At 36.3% G+C, this 19449-nt stretch overlaps 2 protein-coding genes across 2 annotated transcripts; both read right to left on the bottom strand.

Moving 5' to 3' along the window:
- Positions 1-63: 63 nt before the first annotated feature.
- Positions 64-4012, bottom strand: bcl7a (BAF chromatin remodeling complex subunit BCL7A). The gene is made up of 6 exons (XM_067407145.1): positions 3835-4012; positions 2757-2838; positions 2294-2390; positions 1729-1899; positions 1550-1647; positions 64-1400 (listed from the first exon to the last, which is right to left on the bottom strand). Exons 1-6 carry the CDS (start codon positions 3924-3926, stop codon positions 1335-1337), a joined length of 606 nt encoding a protein of 201 aa, XP_067263246.1. The 5' UTR covers positions 3927-4012; the 3' UTR covers positions 64-1334.
- A 391-nt stretch (positions 4013-4403) lies between these two features.
- cfap251 (cilia and flagella associated protein 251) lies at positions 4404-18700 on the bottom strand. The gene is made up of 20 exons (XM_067408241.1): positions 18470-18700; positions 18040-18180; positions 17829-17938; positions 17300-17408; positions 16928-17008; positions 16688-16765; positions 16567-16611; positions 16262-16464; positions 15834-16022; positions 14902-15152; positions 14495-14646; positions 14025-14198; positions 13752-13936; positions 12181-12295; positions 11814-11977; positions 10993-11083; positions 9328-9471; positions 8987-9215; positions 8437-8517; positions 4404-4540 (listed from the first exon to the last, which is right to left on the bottom strand). Exons 1-20 carry the CDS (start codon positions 18698-18700, stop codon positions 4422-4424), a joined length of 2892 nt encoding a protein of 963 aa, XP_067264342.1. The 3' UTR covers positions 4404-4421.
- Between the last annotated feature and the right edge of the window lie 749 nt (positions 18701-19449).

Genomic DNA, 19449 nt, shown 5'->3' with positions numbered 1-19449 from the left:
AAATATTTTCTTTTATTTTTTGTTTTGTTTTTTTTAGAAAACCAATAAACTACATGTGGAATAAATAGGATAGACACAACCATACTTCTGTACAAGACATTTCTATTATAGACTGGGAAAGAAAAAAACAATATGGTCCCAATGAATACATTTTGCTAAAAGTTTCAAAGATTGAACTACAGAAGGCAATAGTTTGGCGAAATACTGTGGCAAAAACATAAGGGTAGCAAAAACGTAATCGTATAAATATATACATTTTATTTTTCAAGCATACGTAACAGAGTAATTTCGAGAAAGTCATACTTAGTGTTTACATTCCAGCACTGCTGGACTGAGTATGAGGTATTCGCACAGCTGTCTACCCATAACCTGCCTGTGTTACAATCTAATCAATGTCACGTTTTTCCTTGGACGACGACACATGCAGTCAGTACAGTTGCTGCTAAAAGAAACAGTAATTTGACATATCAAAATTATGCAATTATTGTATCCCTTGTGTACGTTGGAAGGTTGTAGTGCTGTTGAAATGGCAACCAGCATTTCAAAGCTTGGTTTGAACTCCACAGTTTAACTTGAGCATTAGTGAAAATGAACATTTTCGGCTTACCAGGATATTTAAAAAAAAAAAAAAAAATCAAATGATAACTAAAATGTGGGCACTTTTGGAGAAGTGTGTAGACAGTCAAAAACAAGACGAGAGGGGAAAAAAAACAAAAAACAAAAAAAACACATTCCTCTTCTCAGTAACACAAATGCACTCAACCAAGCAGGGCCTATGCTACAAGCTATGGTCTTCACAGGAGAACTTGTATAACTTGTGACTAGTACCATTTGCAGTATTTTATTTTATATTTAGCTACTTATGGTGAAATCTCTCTAAACTACAGCAGCAGAAATCAGTTACTTTCACCGTGATTAAAAAAAAACAGTGTGTTGACCTTCCTGAGTGAACAAGAAAAGGTGATGATACAAATTTTTAAAATCACAAATGGCAGTTGATATCAATGCCAATTTGGAAAAACTATGGCAGTTCCAGTGTTGTTTCAATTGACAATACTAATCTTGGCAAAAGAAACAGCACGTAGTGATTGTAGGGCAGCATGAACTGTTTTATGATCAGTACAATATCTCACAGCTTGATTCATTACCTTAACTCATACAAAGATGATCCAGACATGCCCTCTACACTAAAAATGACTGCAAAAGACAGGTTTCTGGCTTAAAGTGAATAGATGGCAGTAGGGAAGAGTGTAGAACAGAAGAAAAAACCTCCTTTATGTTGTGATGTGTTTCGGGATAAGAGATTGAGATAGCAAATGCATGGCAGAAGATAGTTAACTTTCTTCAGAGGATGAATCGATTTTCCCTTTTTTGCTTGGGGGAGCACCATCTTCCGATTCCTTCAAAAGAAAACCACTGAATCAGTCATAAGAAAAACACAGCTCATCTCTGACGGAAAAAAATGTTGCCATTTCTACTTAAATTCTCTTAAATTATTAAGAAATTATTACTTTTTGACCTTAATGCAAGTGACACTGTTAACATGTACCTGGGATGATTTGGAAGAGTCTAAAAAGTGCTCTGAATCCCCATGTGACTTGCTGTCTCTTTTGGCTGTCCTAGACTCTGACGAGCAGTGGTTTTGTTCTGAAAATAAAAAAAAGTGCTATTAAAATAAACATCAAAGGATAGAAAAGAGTTTGTAGGGGATTCATTGCAGTGACTAACCACTCTTATGATCCTGACCAGAAGGCTGTTTGGAAGGATATTGGTCACTTTTCAAGTCATTGCTGTCACTCTGAGAAGCTGCCATGGGTTCAGGTGCAGGGCTAGTGTTGTTGCTGGTCTCCTGCTTCAATGGGGAGGAGTCTGCAATGGAGCTCTGGTTACTGTTATCATCTGTAGGTGAAAGAACAGAAACACAATTAAAAAACTGTGATAAAGAATTTGATAAATGTTAGGAAAAAACTTAGTATATGACATGTTAATTAGTGGTTAAATGACAGAATAGCATATGAAATCATTTCAGTTTGAAGGAAGGCAAACAGCCATTAATAATAAAAAATGTTTTAAAATGGATAACTGTTGTGAAATTACAGGTAATTTCTGGCATAATTAACTTTTCAAGCATACTTGGAAGACCAACTGTTTAGAAATCACACAGATCACAATTTGGTGTAAAAAACGGCTAAAATGTATAATAACTGCCAAGTAACAGAGCCTGAAAAGGCTGTATCAGCATTATTTTGAGATGCGATTAGAAGAGTGATAACTGTCAGGTCTGCAGCATTACCATGCATATCCATCATTCCAGGAGAGGAGCTGTTCTCAGGGGTCGTGACCTCAGAGCCATACTTGTCATCTTTGCCTTTCTTCTTGTTTTTGTTCTTCTGTGTGACATAAATATGAATTTTTTAGGCCACGTGAAGAATTGTGAAACATCTAAAAGATATATTTCAAGATAAATGTTGGCTTTGTGTGTGATGCTACAACTAAAATGTGTCTGGGCCACCAGCAACAAAAAAACAAACAAATTTTTGGTACTAGTGACCTAAATCCCACTTTGAATTTACCTTTTCTAATTTTAAAATACAATTAATTATTCATATAAAAGAATTGGAAAAACAATATCTTTTGGAAAGTGAGACTGAAAAAGATTTATCAGTTAGTTCAGCCAAAATACGATAATAATTAAGTAGGTTATTGGTATTGACTAGAACTGCAATAGAGCATTATGGTGATTAATTGTCACTTACATCATCTGACTTGGGCTCTGTCACTGGTACCCACTTGTAGATTCGCAGTGACGTGTCACCAACAGTCACCCATTTCTTCTCCCTGGAGATGCATGTTTTTGTTAGATATCAAAGACAAAAGAAGGCCGCAAGCAAATGATTTTAACAGAGGATAAATTATTTAAACATTTACATTTAGTAGCTATAGGCATAAGAAATCTCTGCAAAGATATTGTTTGTGTGAAAAGTATTTCCAGAATATGCAATGCTACTGATAACATATTAGCAATGCATCTATAATAATAAACTATTTTTGCAAGTGTACAATTTTTGATTGTGTAGAACAATAATTAAACTAATTCAATTTAAGTCATACTATTTAAAAATCACTTTTTACTAGCTCACAGATTAGGAAAATTTCAATCACACTTATGTTATGCCAAAACCATTTTTTTCTTATTTAACTCTGGATAATTGTTTTAAGTTTAGAAAGATATTGTTGTTGTGGTCATTGTTAATCTCATAACCATTTATCTAGAAAAAAATTATTTTAAGTTGAACTGAAGTTTAAGCACAGTCTTCAGCAGTTCTTGATAAGTGTGAAAGTGCAGTCGAAGCTGAAGCTCCGCGCTGAGTTTAAACCCCAGCGCGTGGATAAAACTCTTCTCACGCTCCGTCGCTCAGAAGCGCGAGTCACTCACTCACAGATGAGATGAACGAGTCAAACGCCCGTTCAGCGGCACTTTTTGTTTGGTACGGGCGTTTGACTCTAGTTCATCATGTCAGCCCGTTCGGTTACTATTCAGCCGGCATTACAGGCTCAAACAGCAAAGCCTTCATGTGACTGCAACGAAATGGCTTCTAGGTTCAACCCACATAAAAATTTAATGGAAGAAAAATGCGATGTACATTTTTCCTAACTAATTTTTCAAAAGCCGACAAAAACACCAGCCGCGCGAAGAAACGCAGAAACGGGACATCTGACTTAAATTGGAGTGGAATAAACGCTCTCTTTCCTTTCATTTCATTGTTTCTCGTTGTCTCTCCTCCCCCACAGGCTGTCTGTACTGTTCGTTAACGGGTAGACGCTCTCTCTTACCATTTCCGCACTTTTTCAATTGCAGCCATAACCCGCTTGATGTCATCTTTCGCCCTGCTCCGCGTCTCCGCTCGAACCGACCTGCCCGACATTACTGCTGTTGGTAAAATATCTTTTTGCTCGCTGCCTGTTTAGACACAATGCGAATGCACACAGCACAGGAGAGAGGCGGGGTTTGTGCGCCTGCGCTAAAGCCAAATGCCCTCGAAGCATGAGAGACACGGTCAATGCGGGTACGCGTTTCGATCCTTTGTTAGCGAACAGAGAAAAGAAAACGATATTTTAACAGATTGTCAAACAAGTCGAACACATCGAAACAATAGCTACGACATCCACGCACGTTTTGCACATGTTTCTGGAAAAAAATGGAGGCTGAATCGACAGTATATTGTCAAACAACGTTTATTTCCGTATGATTTTATATCTCTCGCTCTCTCTGCGTTTCAGAAAAGTATTAAACTCAAATGAAAATACACCGAGACAATAGCTTAGGTAATCACAAAAGGACTGTTCGACTTGACGAGCTACAAATCAAACAATGCTTTAATTGGATAGATTATGCGTTTCAGAATGGTTCTGGACACGTATTATAGATCATGGCTGTGTTCTTGATCAAATTCCTGGGTGGCTGCAGAAAACCCCAAGACATCTGTGGCAAATGTCCCCATGGTAATTTTAGGGGGTAGCACACTTTCCAACAGAGACTCTGAAAGGGACACACACAATAGTTGAGATTAAAACATTGGTACACTTTCACTACTATTTTAGTCAAATAGTCATTCACCTTGAGAAGTTATCAAACTGTTTCTGGGTCCAAGCCTCAACCAATAGAATACCAATACTCAACTGCTATTTGAGCACTATTTATTTACAGTACTCTTAAAGGTGCCGTAGAATCAAAAATTTAATTTACCTCGGCATAGTTAAATAACAAGAGTTCAGTACATGGAAAAGACATACAGTGAGTTTCAAACTCCATTGTTTCCTCCTCCTTATATAAATCTCATTTGTTTAAAAGACTTCCGGAAAACACTCGGATCTCAACATGACACCGACTGTTACGTAACAGTCGGGATTATTAATATGTATGACCCCAATATTTGCATATGCCAGCCCATGTTCAAGGCATTAGACATGGGCAGCCAGTATTAACGTCTGGATCTGTGCACAGCTGAATCAACAGACTAGGTAAGCAAGCAAGGACAACAGCGAAAAATGGCAGATGGAGCAATAATAACTGACATGATTCATGATAACATGATATTTTTAGTGATATTTGTAAATTGTCTTTCTAAATGTTTCGTTATCATGTTGCTTATGTACTGTTAAATGTGGTTAAAGTTACCATAGTTTCTTACTGTATTCACAGAGACGAGAGCCGTTGCTATTTTCATTTTTAAACTCTTGCAGTCTGAGTAATTTATAAACACAACTTTATAAATCTCTCCAACAGTGTAGCATTAGCCGTTAGCCACGGAGCATAGCCTCAAACTCATTCAGAATCAATGTAAACATCAAAATAAACACTGTACTTGCGTGATTAGACATGCTGCATGATGAACACTTTGTAAAGACCCATTTTGAGGGTTATATAAGCTGTTTGAACTTTTTTTTTTTTAATATTGTTTAAGGCAAGCACAAGCTCTTGGGGCGTGGAGCACCAGAATTAAAGGGCCACACACCCTGAATCCGCTCATTTCTAATTATGCCCCAAAATAGGCAGTTATTAAAATGAATAGTTCACCCAAAAATGAAAATTATCCCATGACTTACTCACGCTCAAGCCATCCTATGTGTATATGACTATCTTCTTTCAGACAAACACAGTCAGAGATATATGGGCAATTCCACGCAAAGGTCATCTTTACTATGAAAAAAAAAAGTTTTAACCAAAAGAACAAAACCCTTTTTAAATTGTCCATTTAGGTCTGTAATATACTGTATTAATGTGCTCTAACAGAAATTTTAAGAAAATTGCCTTGTTTATCCACAATATATGTGGTAAGTAACAATGCTTAAATTAAATTTTCAACCAACCATATTTCATGCTTTCAAAAAAGGGATCAAAGACCCCATTTTTTAAACTTTAATTTTAGCAGTAAGCATTGTGTAGAAAGATGGATACATGCCTGAGAAATAAATACACTCATTTAGTCATAACAGCACTGCCTGATGAATTTATAAGGGCTAGAATAAAGAGGTCAGGACGCTTCAGTGCTCTGTCACGTCCGTAACGTTTTAATGATTAAGTTTATGTCATATAACAATTATAAATGCAAATAACTTGAAACTTTATATGCAAAGCTAAATTATGTTTATGCTTATTAGGATCAACAATTCATTTCACTACGTTGCTGTGAACAACCATAATAAGCGTTACGGACGTGACCGTTACGGACGCTTCATATTAAATCCTATGAGTTTGCTTCTTTATATTGCTATCATCTGTTTCAGGCTTACCATATCAGAACATACCCAATAATCGCAATACTCTTTGTGCTTTGTTAGTTTTAATATGAAAAAGGTTTAACTTTCAAATTCAGTCGATTTTATTATTTTTTTTTTCAAAAATTAAACAATAGATGTCGCTCTTTAATAGCCTACGGCGTGTGACAGATTAGCTTCTGCAGCGCCTGTAAGCGGCGGATCAGGCGCACATGAATCGATCTTCTCTTCCTCTTGCCAGAGAACGAAATATGAACATCAAAAGGTAGGCCTATATGATACAGTACAACTTATAGAAGAGCATTGTGTCTCATAGGACACTTCCCTCGGGAATTGGGATGTCGCGTTACCTGTTGGTTAAAAATGAATAGCCTAGCCTATAATGATCACAATCCGCGCGATCAAACAAAATGAAAATAATACGATTGCAATAATTTTGACTTGAAATAAAGTTTGATCATTTTGACTCAAGACTCCGCTTTAAACTCTGAAAACTAGACGAAAAAAACCGTGTGGTCATTCATACACAAAACATAAAACTGACATGATTGCGATTGGCAATAGTGTCAATCGGTTCACCTGACTGTGGGGAAAACATGCGATTTTAAACTGCTTTATGATAAACATTAATATTTGTCAATGTATTTTAGCATGCAGTTCTGTAAGAAGGAAAATCATGGTCTCTAAATTGATTCTTGAACAACGCACATGCTTGTCAACATGAGAAATAGGTCTAATCTATAACCTTTTGCACTACAGAGTATAACGTTACATTTGTATAAAGTTTAGTAAAAAGTTGATCAATTGTGGAGTCTTACCATACTGGTATCCCAGATTTCAATATTTGGTGGTGTACATGCTTGCTTGAGGTCTCTGTGAAAGTTTTAAAGCAGTTTTAAACCAGTCTTCTGTGCCGCTTTCAGACCGGTCACATCCGTAACGGAAAACTGTCACATCCGTAACGTTGTTTTTTCCTCATTAATGCGAACACGAAAAATGAAATAAAATTATTATTTTATGCTCTGTGGAGAGCCAACCCTTCTTTATTCGGTGGGCAGTATTACTTTTGGTTTGCGCAATGTAATTCACAGAATTCTTAAAAAATATGTTGTCACCCAAAACTTAGTGACTTTTTTTGTCACGTCCGTAACGCTGTATATTTCCCTCATCTAAAAAATAAAACAGTTGAGTAGACTGACATTTTTCTAATGTCTGGACTCCTTTAGTAAGGGATTATGAATATATAAATAGACGGTTCAATATGTTGCTATTAAATGCATTCTTTGAGCATTTATATTTCAAGTTTTGACTCCAAATGTCACGTCCATAACGCTGGAATTGCCCATATATAAAAATATCTTTAGTCATCCCAGGTTTATAATGGTTGTGAGTAGGGCTGTACAACAAATTTAAGCTCCTCTTTTTTTTCTCTCTTTAAAAATTATCGTTTTAGACTTATAATCCTCTGCGCCTCCGCATTCATAATTACGTTGTGCGTCAGGTCAAAGGATACTCTTCTGCTGCAAATCTATCTATTTCTGTGCATTATGCGTACGGTTGTCTGCTGGAAGCTAGTTCTTTGAATATATATATAAAGTTTTAAATATGGATATTTTTCTTATAAAAACGTATCGCTTCGCTTCAGAAGGCCTTTATTTAACCCACTGGAGTCGTTTGGATTACTTTTTTTTTCATGGATGGATGCATTATTTTGGACTTCAGCAGTGGCCCCCCATCCACAACCATTATAAACATTGGAGGACTAAGGATATTTTTAAATATATCTCCGATTGTGTTCGTCTGAAAGAAGATAGTCAAATACACCTAGGGTGGCTTGATGGTGAGTAAATCATGGGATAATTTTCATTTTTGGGTGAACTATCCTTTTAAGAAGCCAAGGTGTACTCTGGGCTCCTGGTGCTCTGGACACTGATATTTTAACAATTCAGAAAAGATAAATCACTGTCTAGCCAAATGATATTTGAGCATAGAGATAAAGGTTAGGATCTTGTTTTTTCAGTAGCATTACAGCACATTGTGAATATATATTGGCACTGTTCATTGTTTGCCTTTGGGATCTGATAGAGTGTTTGGACCCGGAAATGTGTCCACTGAAATTTGGGCATCAGTATGGTGACTCACAGGACTTCTACATACCTGTACAACTGCTTCCCTCTGCACTAATACCTAACAGAGTTGTAAAGCATTCAGCCAAGTCATCCTCTGTCATATGTTCACCTGAAATGAACATTAAAGTTACATTAAAGTAATTACTAATTTTTAATCACTTGTTCAAAATTATGCAGCGTAACAAAACTGTCAATATGTCTTCATCAAAAGCTCCTGAATTAGCTCTGTTTTTGTAAATGCGTCAGCAGAAACAGCACAGAACAATTTTGGGAATGTTTGTTTATCAGGTGTTTGTTTTTACTGAGGATATTACAGCATTAACAATTACATATACATTTGACAGCTTGTGTTGAGTGCCATGAGATAAACAAACAGAAAATATTGTCATGCTGGTCCTGGGAGACATTTGTGAGTTTCACTTTAACCTATAGAAAATATTTTTTCACCGAAACCACAGCTTCTCCCTAACCATGTGTTAGCCAAAATCTTTCTTGGTTAATTTTATTAATTCTTTCTCTGGTATCTCGTCAAGTTACCAAAAATAAAGTACTGTTAAAACTCATGAAAACACATTTACCTCTAGCCTGCAGTAACTCCAGCAGTTCGTCTCTGTCAATAGTATACCTGCCCTCCTCGTCTGCCTTTCCAAGCACCTGGAAGGCATTGCACAGCTCCTGTCCGGAAATGCCAGAGGCAGGTCTGTGGTTGATATACAGCTTAATGAACTCCTCCAAGTCGATGTCCGTCACATAATTTCTGGTCTCAGCATAGCGGCTGAACTTCACCTCATTTTGCATGTCTTCCAGCTTAGACAAAACAAAACACAACCATGTATTGACAAAAGATTGAGTGCTAGTCCAACAAATGATGACAGTTTTGTATGGTAGAGTGGATTGGTGATTGCAACGATGTTTGCACCTCTTGCTCTGTTGGATAGAAGCCAAGCGCTCTCATTAAGAAGGGCACATCAGCTAGAGGGATGTGCGTGGACACAAGCCGTGTTTCCATGGTGTTGAGGTCCTGATTCTGTAGTTGACAATAGTAAAAATATTCCTCCATTTCCTAAAAGACAAACCATTAAGAGTTGCTGTTGGTAGGCCTGGTAACAAGAATTATGAAAACTCGTAATTTTTTGATTAAGTTGTAATTTTAACTGTAAAAATGCTATAGTAAAAAATGTTACTATGTTAATTGGCTAACAGTAATTTCCCCTACTAAATGTGAGAAAAAAATTATTTAACCTTACATTTCATGTAAAATATTGTTAAATGCTAAATTTTTGGAAGTTAAATAGAACAAGTTATATTATAATTTACAGTAAAACATCGTAAACTGATGTTCCCAGAATTCACTGTGACACTTCACATTTGATGGCATTTTGTTTAAAAGATTAGTTCACCCAAAAATGAAAATTCTGTCATTAATTACTCACCCTCACCCTCACCCCCTGTTCCACACCCGTAAGACCTTCGTTCATCTTCAGAACATAAATTAAGATATTTTTTATGAAATCCAATGGCTCAGTGAAGCCTGCATTGCCAGCAAGATAATTAACACTTTCAGATGCCCAGAAAGCTACTAAAAGACATATTTAAAACAGTTCATGTGACTACAGTGGTTATACCTTAATGTTATGAAGCGACGAGAATACCTTTTGTGCAGCAAAAAAACAAAATAACGACTTCTGTCAGGACCACTGTCGTCAAATATGATTGATAATTGCATAGAGTTTGTATTGGCGGTATGGTTCTGTTCTGGGCAAGAGTAGCAATAACCCCCCTGGGGTAAACAGAAAAGAACCAATATATGCAGATATAATTAATGTCAATAATTTAACATGAACACATATTTCAAGAATTAGTTTGATTCAGGGGAATCATAAGGCCAATCCTGACTAAAGAGAGGAGGAGCTGGGGATGGAGGAGGGTAATTAGCTCCTGAGAATGCAATAGCTGCTGATAACACTGAAGAGCTTATACTGTATATGGATGCTGTGATAGGCGTCGTATTCCTATAGGTAGACGTGAGCCACCTGGGAGTCAGCTGATGCGAGCTTGACTGACGTGACCTGCCAGAACTGATGCTAACGCTGGATTTTATTCAACAATATCTAGTGATGGGCGATTTCAAAACACTGCTTCATGAAGCTTTGAAGCTTTACAAATCTTTTTGTTTTGAATCAGTGGTTCAGAGCATGTATCAAACTGCCAAAGCTGGCAATGCAGGCCTCACTGAGCCATCGGATTTTATCAAAAATATCTTAATTTGTGTTCCTAAGATGAACAAAGTTCTTACAGGTGTGGAACGACATGAGGGTGAGTAATTAATGACAGATTTTTCATTTTTGGGTGAACTAACACTTAATTGTAATTTCACTTAGTAATTGTATTTCTTAGTCTTTGTTGCAAGTATATTAGGGTTTTACATGTTGTTCTGTAAATATGTTTACATTTTATTGGATTTTATTCTGTAAAAATGACAGGATTTTTTAATTTTTAGGATGAAAAGATAAATGCCACTGATAGAAATTCTTGACCTAAATACAGGACAATGAAAAAAACAAAGCATTAAAATATCTCAAACCCTGAAGAGCTGTCCATCTCTCCCTCCCTCCAGAAGATCGTAGAAGGGCAGAATGTCTTTCCCTCCAAGACCAGCTGATGCCTCCAATGATCTGCATTTTTGCAAATGAGTGAAAAGCAAACGCTAATTATGTGACCACATTTCGTGAGGTGACAGACACAATAAGCTGTATATAGTTGAAATTTCTAGTAAGTATCTACATTCCTAAACAGCTTGTAAAATTCATGTACAATTATTATTATACACATATATTTTATGACATCATATTAATGGAATAGTTTACCTAAACATTTTCCCATAATTTACTCACCCTCAAGTCATCCTAGGTATATATGATTTTCTCCTTTCAGCTGAACACAATCAGAGTTATATTAAAAAATATCCTGGTTCTTCCCAACTTTGTAATGGCATTGAATAGTGCCTGTGGTTTTGAAGCTCCAAAAAGCACATCATAAAAGTAATCCATACTTCTCCAGGGGGTTAATAAATGCCTTCTGAAGCAATGCAATGTGTTTTTGTAAGAAAAATATCCCTATTTAAAACTTTATAAACTATAATCACTGGCTTCCGGCAACGGACAAAAACCCGGGCACTATTCAATGCCATTACAAAGCTGGGAAGCCAGGATATTATTTAATATAACTCAGAAGAAAGTCATATACTCCTAGGATAGCTTGAGGGTGAGTAAATTATGGGATAATTTTCATTTTTGGGAGAACTATTCCTTTAATTGAACAACTATGTGATATATTATGACCTACTAGATAAGTCAACTGCAAAAAAGTTTACTTTTACATGGGATAAATGTTCTTCAAACTTACGACAAATTGAGCTCCCATGAAAAGACAGTGCAGTCTTGTCCTCCAGCAGTGAACACATATCTACCATCATAAGAGCAAGCCAGAGTTGAGACGCCTGTTGAGTGACAGATCATTGCAAAGGACTTGTGAGGGTTTCCATCCAGAGGCAGAATCTGAATGCCAACCTACATCAAGGAAAGAAAACAGGAATTAAAAGGAGACTTAAATCATTAAATCATAGTAAAGGAAATAAAACTGGCATAAAGGTTCATGCTGATACCAGCTAAGAGATCTTAGTAAGACATTAAAGAGTAGAGATCATACAGTAGTATTTGTGTAGTTATTATCAAAAGCATGGTTTGTTTATGAGGCCTGAAACACTTTATACCTTATCTTGTGTTATATATGCCATGTAACGAGAATTAGAGTCGCCATCCTTAGATGCAGGTAGGATGGCCATCTTTTTCACTGGAGAACCATAAGAGGGCCCAAAGAGTGTTTTTCTGTGCAGACAAAGCACACCATCACCAACAGATATACAAAAAAAAAACCCCAAAAAACTTAAATTAGTTTTTTTATCTTGTCTGATTTTGGATCAGATCAGTTTTTTTTTTAAAGATTAAAAAAAGGAACTCAGATCTGCAGAGCAACTGTGAAAACTGCTTAACAATATAGTAGAGTGAAAAAATATTAAATTTTAAATTCAGCACTGTTCATATCAGCATAAAATAATTGTACTGTGTAACAGTTAGTTCCAGACCTCAAATTTGATTGGTCGAGCAGTGTTACAAGAGTGCGGCAACAGTTCAGTACAGCACTGAGATTTTTCACTGTTGGTTTAAAATTCGTCAGTAGGTAGCGAGTCGCTAATGAGCGAATCATTCAATAATTCACTCTCAGTGATTTATTCACACACACAAATAATTTTTTCAGACAACTAATTTGTTCAAAATGCAGATTCATTTAGGAACGAAAAACTGCTATGGCTTTGTTTGAAAGTATTTGCGTAGGCAAAGCAAATACAGATAAATTAGCTAGCACTCTTTCAGAGTTATATTTAGTTTCTTTGTGTTTTGGTTTGTTCTCCTTACCCTTGTTAGTTTCCTTGGTTTCTCATGAGTTAATAATTACATTCACCTGTCATCTAATTAGTTCCTTGGTTATCTCTGTGTATAAGTGCTCCCTGTTTTGTTCAGTTTTTTGTTGGTGATTTGTTAAAGAGTTTATTTCTCCTGAGATTCTCCTACGTATTTCTGCTGTTGGATTAAAGACCAGTTAGAATGAATTCTGGTATTCTTCGTGTTGGCTTGTCCCCAGACCTTTACACACTACTTACATAATAATATCTAATAGTTAAGAGTTAGAATGTCGAAGAGGACCATTTTATTTTTTTATTACCTCTTATATTGTGTTTACCCTAGCTATGCATAAAATTATAATATATTATTTCAGTGTGTATTACTTCAAAAATAGAAGCAATAAAACCAGATTATTTTTCTTCCATTTGGTCCATTTGGTTGACAGCCTATTTAATTATTGGAATTCAGGAGACCTGTAAATCCAATTACCTTTATTTGTATTACCTCACTTAACATGAAGTCATCACTAAGTCATTTCCCGTCACTTACGGATGATGACAAATGTACTTCAGATAAAACTTCTTTTTCTTTGTCCATAGTCATAACAGAGATGTTTATCTTAACACAATTATTAACTTATTTCCTTTTTGGATCATAAGAATGCAATATTACTAAAATATCCTTGAAATCTCATTTTATTATCCAATTTAAGTTAGGTTTCCAATTATTTTTTCCATTTTAGTTTATCTACAAATCACATTTAGACAGAATGGTTTGGCTTTTGCTTTATTTGAAATTCTGCAAAAAACTAATCAACCAGATTGTTGTTTGTTGTTTCAGTGACAGTTCTATTTGTTCTGCCAATAAGAAAACTGCAAACCTGCACATTTTGGAGGTAGCATTGAAGAGCTTCATCTTATACAGGTTGGAGGCCGTAAGGAGGAAGTTTTCGGGCGTCAAAGGAGGATACCACACCATGGAGGTGGGCACAGCACTCTGTTCGATCCGATCTGAACTCAAAATCAACAACTCATTTTCACCACTGTTCTGCAGATCATACTCCACCTGTTCAGAACAGACAGCATAGATGTTTAACACAGTTCAACAAGTTAAACACATAGGGAGCAGATCATACAGGAAAACAGGGACTCACCAGCCTGCGATCCATGCCAAGAGAGAGCAGGCGGGGCTGATTGCTGTCTAAATCCACTCCAAACAGCAGATCCTGAATGGGTTTATAATGTGAGTGGTGCCTGCCCTGGTACTTCCAAATCTCCTGGGTCCCCTCTTTACACAGACGGAGCAACGTCACGCTTTTCCCAGTGTCCTGACATAAGAGAAATACAAATGCAAATATGGATCTTCAAAAAAAGTGCCCTCATAAAATTTACTGTTACAGTCAAATTTTACACGGTAAAAAGTACACAATTTAAAGAGGTTATTTGTCAGCGATTTTTAAAAAATATTTATTTTTCCCTGAGGTCCACTTAGTAACATGTCTGTGCCAGAAACAGTTATATTTTAGTTTTTCATTTCACATTATTTCACATTGTGACAGGTTCACAAAACAATCTTTGCTGAAATGTGCTTTACAAACAGAACTAAAACAAAAATGCTACTAACCGCAGCAGCCAGATAGCATGAGTCCTGAGAGAAGGTGAGATGGGTAATGCTGTCCTGACTGTACTGTAAACACTCTTTACCATCACTTTGAAGTGTACAGGCATCAACAATCTGCAAAGCCCCACTTGCAAAGCCCACTGCCAAGTAAAAACCTAGAACGGAAATTCACAGAAAGATTATCTATAATCGCACTTTGTGACATCCTTCATACAAAAACAGTAGTTTTTAATAGGTGGTATGAATGCAATTTAAGTCACTTCATGTCTGAATGTCTATTTTTTTACAGTCTATGGTCTGAACAGTCTTAAACTCTTGAATCAGACAATGGATCAATAAAGCTGAGCTAAAATATATTATCTATGAACTGTATTATAATAACATGAGTGAGATCTTGTTTTGTAGTTCACCTTGTGGATCGTAGGTAATACACTGGATCTGTTTGTGGGGCCGGAAGACCCTGCTGCAGACCACCTCTTTACACTCATAATCCCAAACCTTGATTGTGCCGCTGTGGCTGCCCATAGCTACTAGCGGTTGTTTGGGATGGCAGGCAACTGCTTCCAGAGGTTCTGCATGTTCCTTCAGAAGGGTCTGTAGAACATTTCTCTGTGCATTTACATGTACTACAGTTGCACAAGTAGTAGAGAGAACAACATTTCTGTAATTGGAAAGAAGGAGAGAAACATTTAATTGCATTGCAGAGTTAGAATATAATAATGTTGCCTCTATAGTTCTGACTCCAATGATGGTATAAACAGATGCAAAGGGATAGCAGGGTTAATACCATACTTTAAAGGGATAGCTGACCCAAAAATAAAAATCCTGCCATCATTTACTCACCCTCATTTTGTTCCAAAACTCTATGACTTCTTTCTTCTGTAGAACACAAAAGAAGATATTTTGAGAAATGTCTCAGAATTTTTTGTCCATATAAATGGAAGTCAGCCGTCGCCAAAACTGTTTAGTCAGCAGCATTTTTCAAAATATCTTCTTTAATGTTCAGGAGAAGAAATAAAGTCATACAGGTTTAGAACGACATGAGGGTGAGTAAATGATGACAGAATTTTCACTTTTGGGTCAACTATCACACTGACTAAATTTCCTGTCTTTATGTACTCCGTTATACAGATACGTGCATCCAATCTACACACTGCACTCTTGTTAGCAGTTTTAGCTTTTAACTGATGACTTGAAATGTATCTCACGCTTATTGCTGAGGTATTTGTCACAACAATTAATTATGGAAACTTTCTTCAAGACATCTTTGAATTAAATAAATCCTAATTAATCCTGACTTGCATTGATCATAATAAATATTAGATCTTTCTGAATTTCTCACCTCATGACAAATGGTTTGGCATCAAGTGTGCAGTCTTTTGGATATCCCATGCTGCTAGTGGAGGGCTTTTCTTTGGAAAAGGAGATGGATCTAATGGGATCCAAGCTAAACTCATTGTACAAGTTGATGAGCTTGAGATTTCCATCATAGAATTTGATGTGGCCATTCACGTCGCCTGTTACTATGAAACTTGACAGAGAACAAATGTAGACACGTATACAGATATAATTGCGTAAAATAATGTCAGACAGAAAAAAACAACAAATACATAGCAAAGTGTAACATTCAACAAGTGTAAATGTAACAGGCGCAACCTTGCAGTGGCAGGGAGGCCGATGTTTATCAAATCATGATCACCTTATTAGAATTTATTTGAAAAATCCTAATGCACAAATTTGCCATATACTATATATGTGTGTCATATATACCTGTCAATCAGAGTCAATACAGTGATCGCTTTCTTCTGGAGAGGCACAAGTTTTATGGCTTTCCAAACTATGGGCTGACAAGAGACAGACTCAGTCAGCTTGTCCCAGAGAACTATATTTCCAGCTGAGGTGGCTGTAAGAGCCTGCACACTGTCGTAGTGGAAGATGGACTGTCTCAGGGAACCTAGCACCATGTTGAATGTCTGAATGGGGACAGATTTGCAAAAGGTCAATGCCAAAAGCAGAGAAAAAACCTTCACAACAGCACACACAAATTCAACCTGATGAAAGGTTGTTCTGCCAACCTTGTCAGTAATTTCAGGAGCCGAGTATTCCAGATGTCCTCTTTCCTGAGCAACAGAATTCATTGTTAGATACAAGGACAACTGAAATAGTAAATCAGTAACACAAATAAATAATTCCTACCCAGTTGTAGAAGAGAACCTGAGTGCTACTGTTGCTAACCAACTGTGTGCTGTCAGAGGGATTGAAAAGTATTTGATTCTGGGAAAACATGGAGAATGTTTAAATGATGTTAGATGCATTTAAAGTTGACTAATAACTAGTATTCATCAAGAAAGAATAAAATTTTTTTTTAAAAAGACATTGCTGCTTTTGTGTTGCCTCAGCATAATAACCACATCAAAACACAGTTTTGCAACATACCTGGCAGCCATATTTTGGGCTAAGGTCCACTTGACAATTTGGACTGTCGCTTTCATCTGTCCAGTCCCAAATACACACTCGCTGATGCATAGAAAGAAAAAGTACATAAGTGAGTGTATTTAACCAGTGAAAATATTCTGTGATTTCATGACCTTTTTTATAGTCATCATCTTTATTTATTAACATTTCAGTTAATAAAGGTTTGATTTTCATCTCTCCCTAAAGGATCAACGCCTCTTTTGGCAAGTTTAGTATGAGTTATGTATGCCGGAAATACATGGCTCCTGGAGGGTGCATCTAAGATGACATAATATATCTACAGTGAGGTTACATAAATGTAGGATACATAATATAAAACATTATGTTTTACACCTGTACTGTTCCAGCTCCAACAGTCGCCAGATATTTTGAATCCTTTGATAGTGCCAAGGCAGAAACTCCACCCTCTGGATGACAGTCAAACAATGTCCGCACAGGAATCCTACAACACATGTTATGGATCGGCATGAAATGAAAATGATTTTGTAAATGCATGTTATAGATCTTATTCTGAATGATTCATCCATGTATAGGTTTTTTCTTAATCAATTCTTAGTAAAAAGGTCTGTTGAAAAAACAAATTCAGCATACATCACCAGTCATTTAGTCCACTTAAACGACAACCAACGGATAGAAACAAGTCCTGCTTTACCTTTATTTCTTTTTCAATAATCTGTTTCACTTCGATATACGTCACAAGGAGGAAAAGATCTGTTGCTGCTTTTGTTTCATCACGACTTTAACAGGTTTTTTGAAAATCATATTTGAGATAAGGCAGATTTACAAAAACAATATAAATGGATTGTATAATCATAAACACATACATATATTCATACATATAAAATATTCGGGTCAGAGTTACCCTGTATAAGCATCCCATATGATAACAAGACTCTCCCGGCCCATGTCAGCTGTCACAAGCCAACGCCTGTCTTCACTAGCACACAAACAGGTGATTGGACTGCAGTGGCCCTGTAGACACCAAACAGCACAAAAACAACAAGTTTAAAATCAAATTTTAGGCTTTAGATTACATTTTACTTTCTTAGTTTGTAGCCATATGAGCCTCCTACTTGTAACAGATGCTGAGCATTAGAAGTGTGATCATACATAACAGCAACATGAGCACAAATATACAAGATGACAAGCTTATCTTCATCCTGCAGGCTGAAAACAGGTAGGGTTTGGTTGATCCCATAAGCCCAGTCAAGGACCTGCAATTGCAAAGATCAAAGTTTTAGATACAGGTGTGAATAAAGAAACTAAGGTATTGTGTCAAGACTTTGACAATAATGTCATTTTTACTTTGCAAGATCATTACTGTTTCTTGTGTTTAGTATTGTTAGTTCATAAAGAAACTTAATGTAATATATAAAACTCTCATGCATAATACAGTATATGACTTCTTGTCATTGTGAAATATAAAATATTTTTAGTTTTAGATATTAATATCTGGACTAAGTAATTCAAGAAAATAAAAGGGTACTTTTATCAAACCATTACCAGAGGGTGAGTTTTGGTTCTGGGCTCCTTGGGAATGACAGTCAATGATGTGGCTGTGTAAACTTGTGACTCCTCAACATCCTCTCTAAGACTGGACAGGTCAGCTCCTCGCACTCCTTCATCTTCATCATCTAATTCTTTCTTCATATGATTATCTACTGCGCTTTTCTTCTCCCTCGCGCCTTCAGTTTCTGCATTTGTCTTATCAGACGTCTCGTTTGTTGTTGACATTGCTCGTTGTGACTTGTAGGAGGAAAGCTGGAGAATCTGATCTCAACCAGAATCACGATGTTACAGATTAAAACCGCTAGACTTTCTGCGCGTGTCGGTTAGCCAGGCTAATTTAGTCTCTCTAGTGCCGCAGAAAAATTACCTATGCTACTATGCTCTTGATTTTTAATAAGACTTGTTTGTAATCTTACAAATACGAATGTCTCGAAGTTGTTCTTCACCTATTCAGTCTAATTACCCACACATCATGTTGCTAAGATACGGTCACGTGGGAGGGCAAGCTTTGCCCTCATAAAGGAAGTAAAGTAGGCTACTGAAGAAAGTGTAATAATAGGAAATGTATCAACATTAATGTTGAAACCAGATGTGCGGCTTAATATTTTGAAGAAAATCGTGAACCTTTTCTTTAAGGATTCTTTGATAAATTCTTTGATAAAAACAGAATTTATTTTAACTTTAATGCATCGTAGCTGAATAAAAGTATTTATTTAAAACAATCTTACTAGCACCAAACTTTTGAACGATTTTTGTAGACTATATAGTATTTTTTAATAGCTGTTTGTAATCAAAAAATGAAAAATGAAATGAAACACTGTCACACACACACACACACACACACACACACACACACACACATATATATATATATATATATATATATATATATATATATATATATATATATATATATATATATATGTGTGTGTGTGTGTGTGTGTGTGTGTGTGGGCGCGTATGCCAGTGTTTCA

Source organism: Chanodichthys erythropterus, chromosome 13 (assembly GCF_024489055.1).
Source record: "Chanodichthys erythropterus isolate Z2021 chromosome 13, ASM2448905v1, whole genome shotgun sequence".
NCBI lineage: Eukaryota > Metazoa > Chordata > Actinopteri > Cypriniformes > Xenocyprididae > Chanodichthys > Chanodichthys erythropterus.
This window is presented reverse-complemented; position numbering and strand designations above follow the sequence as displayed.

Excerpts from the sequence above, each read along its gene's own strand:
- cfap251 (XM_067408241.1), bottom strand. The coding sequence starts at position 18,700 with ATGTCAACAACAAACGAGACGTCTGATAAGACAAATGCAGAAACTGAA. Across the intron at positions 17,009-17,299 it reads TTGGAGCTGGAACAGTACAG|CGAGTGTGTATTTGGGACTG; the intron begins GTGTAAAACATA and ends TCTATGCATCAG. Across the intron at positions 9,472-10,992 it reads GAGATGGACAGCTCTTCAGG|GAAATGGAGGAATATTTTTA; the intron begins GTTTGAGATATT and ends TTTGTCTTTTAG.
- bcl7a (XM_067407145.1), bottom strand. The coding sequence starts at position 3,926 with ATGTCGGGCAGGTCGGTTCGAGCGGAGACGCGGAGCAGGGCGAAAGAT. Across the intron at positions 2,839-3,834 it reads ATTGAAAAAGTGCGGAAATG|GGAGAAGAAATGGGTGACTG; the intron begins GTAAGAGAGAGC and ends ATGCATCTCCAG. Across the intron at positions 1,900-2,293 it reads TGGAATGATGGATATGCATG|ATGATAACAGTAACCAGAGC; the intron begins GTAATGCTGCAG and ends TTTCACCTACAG.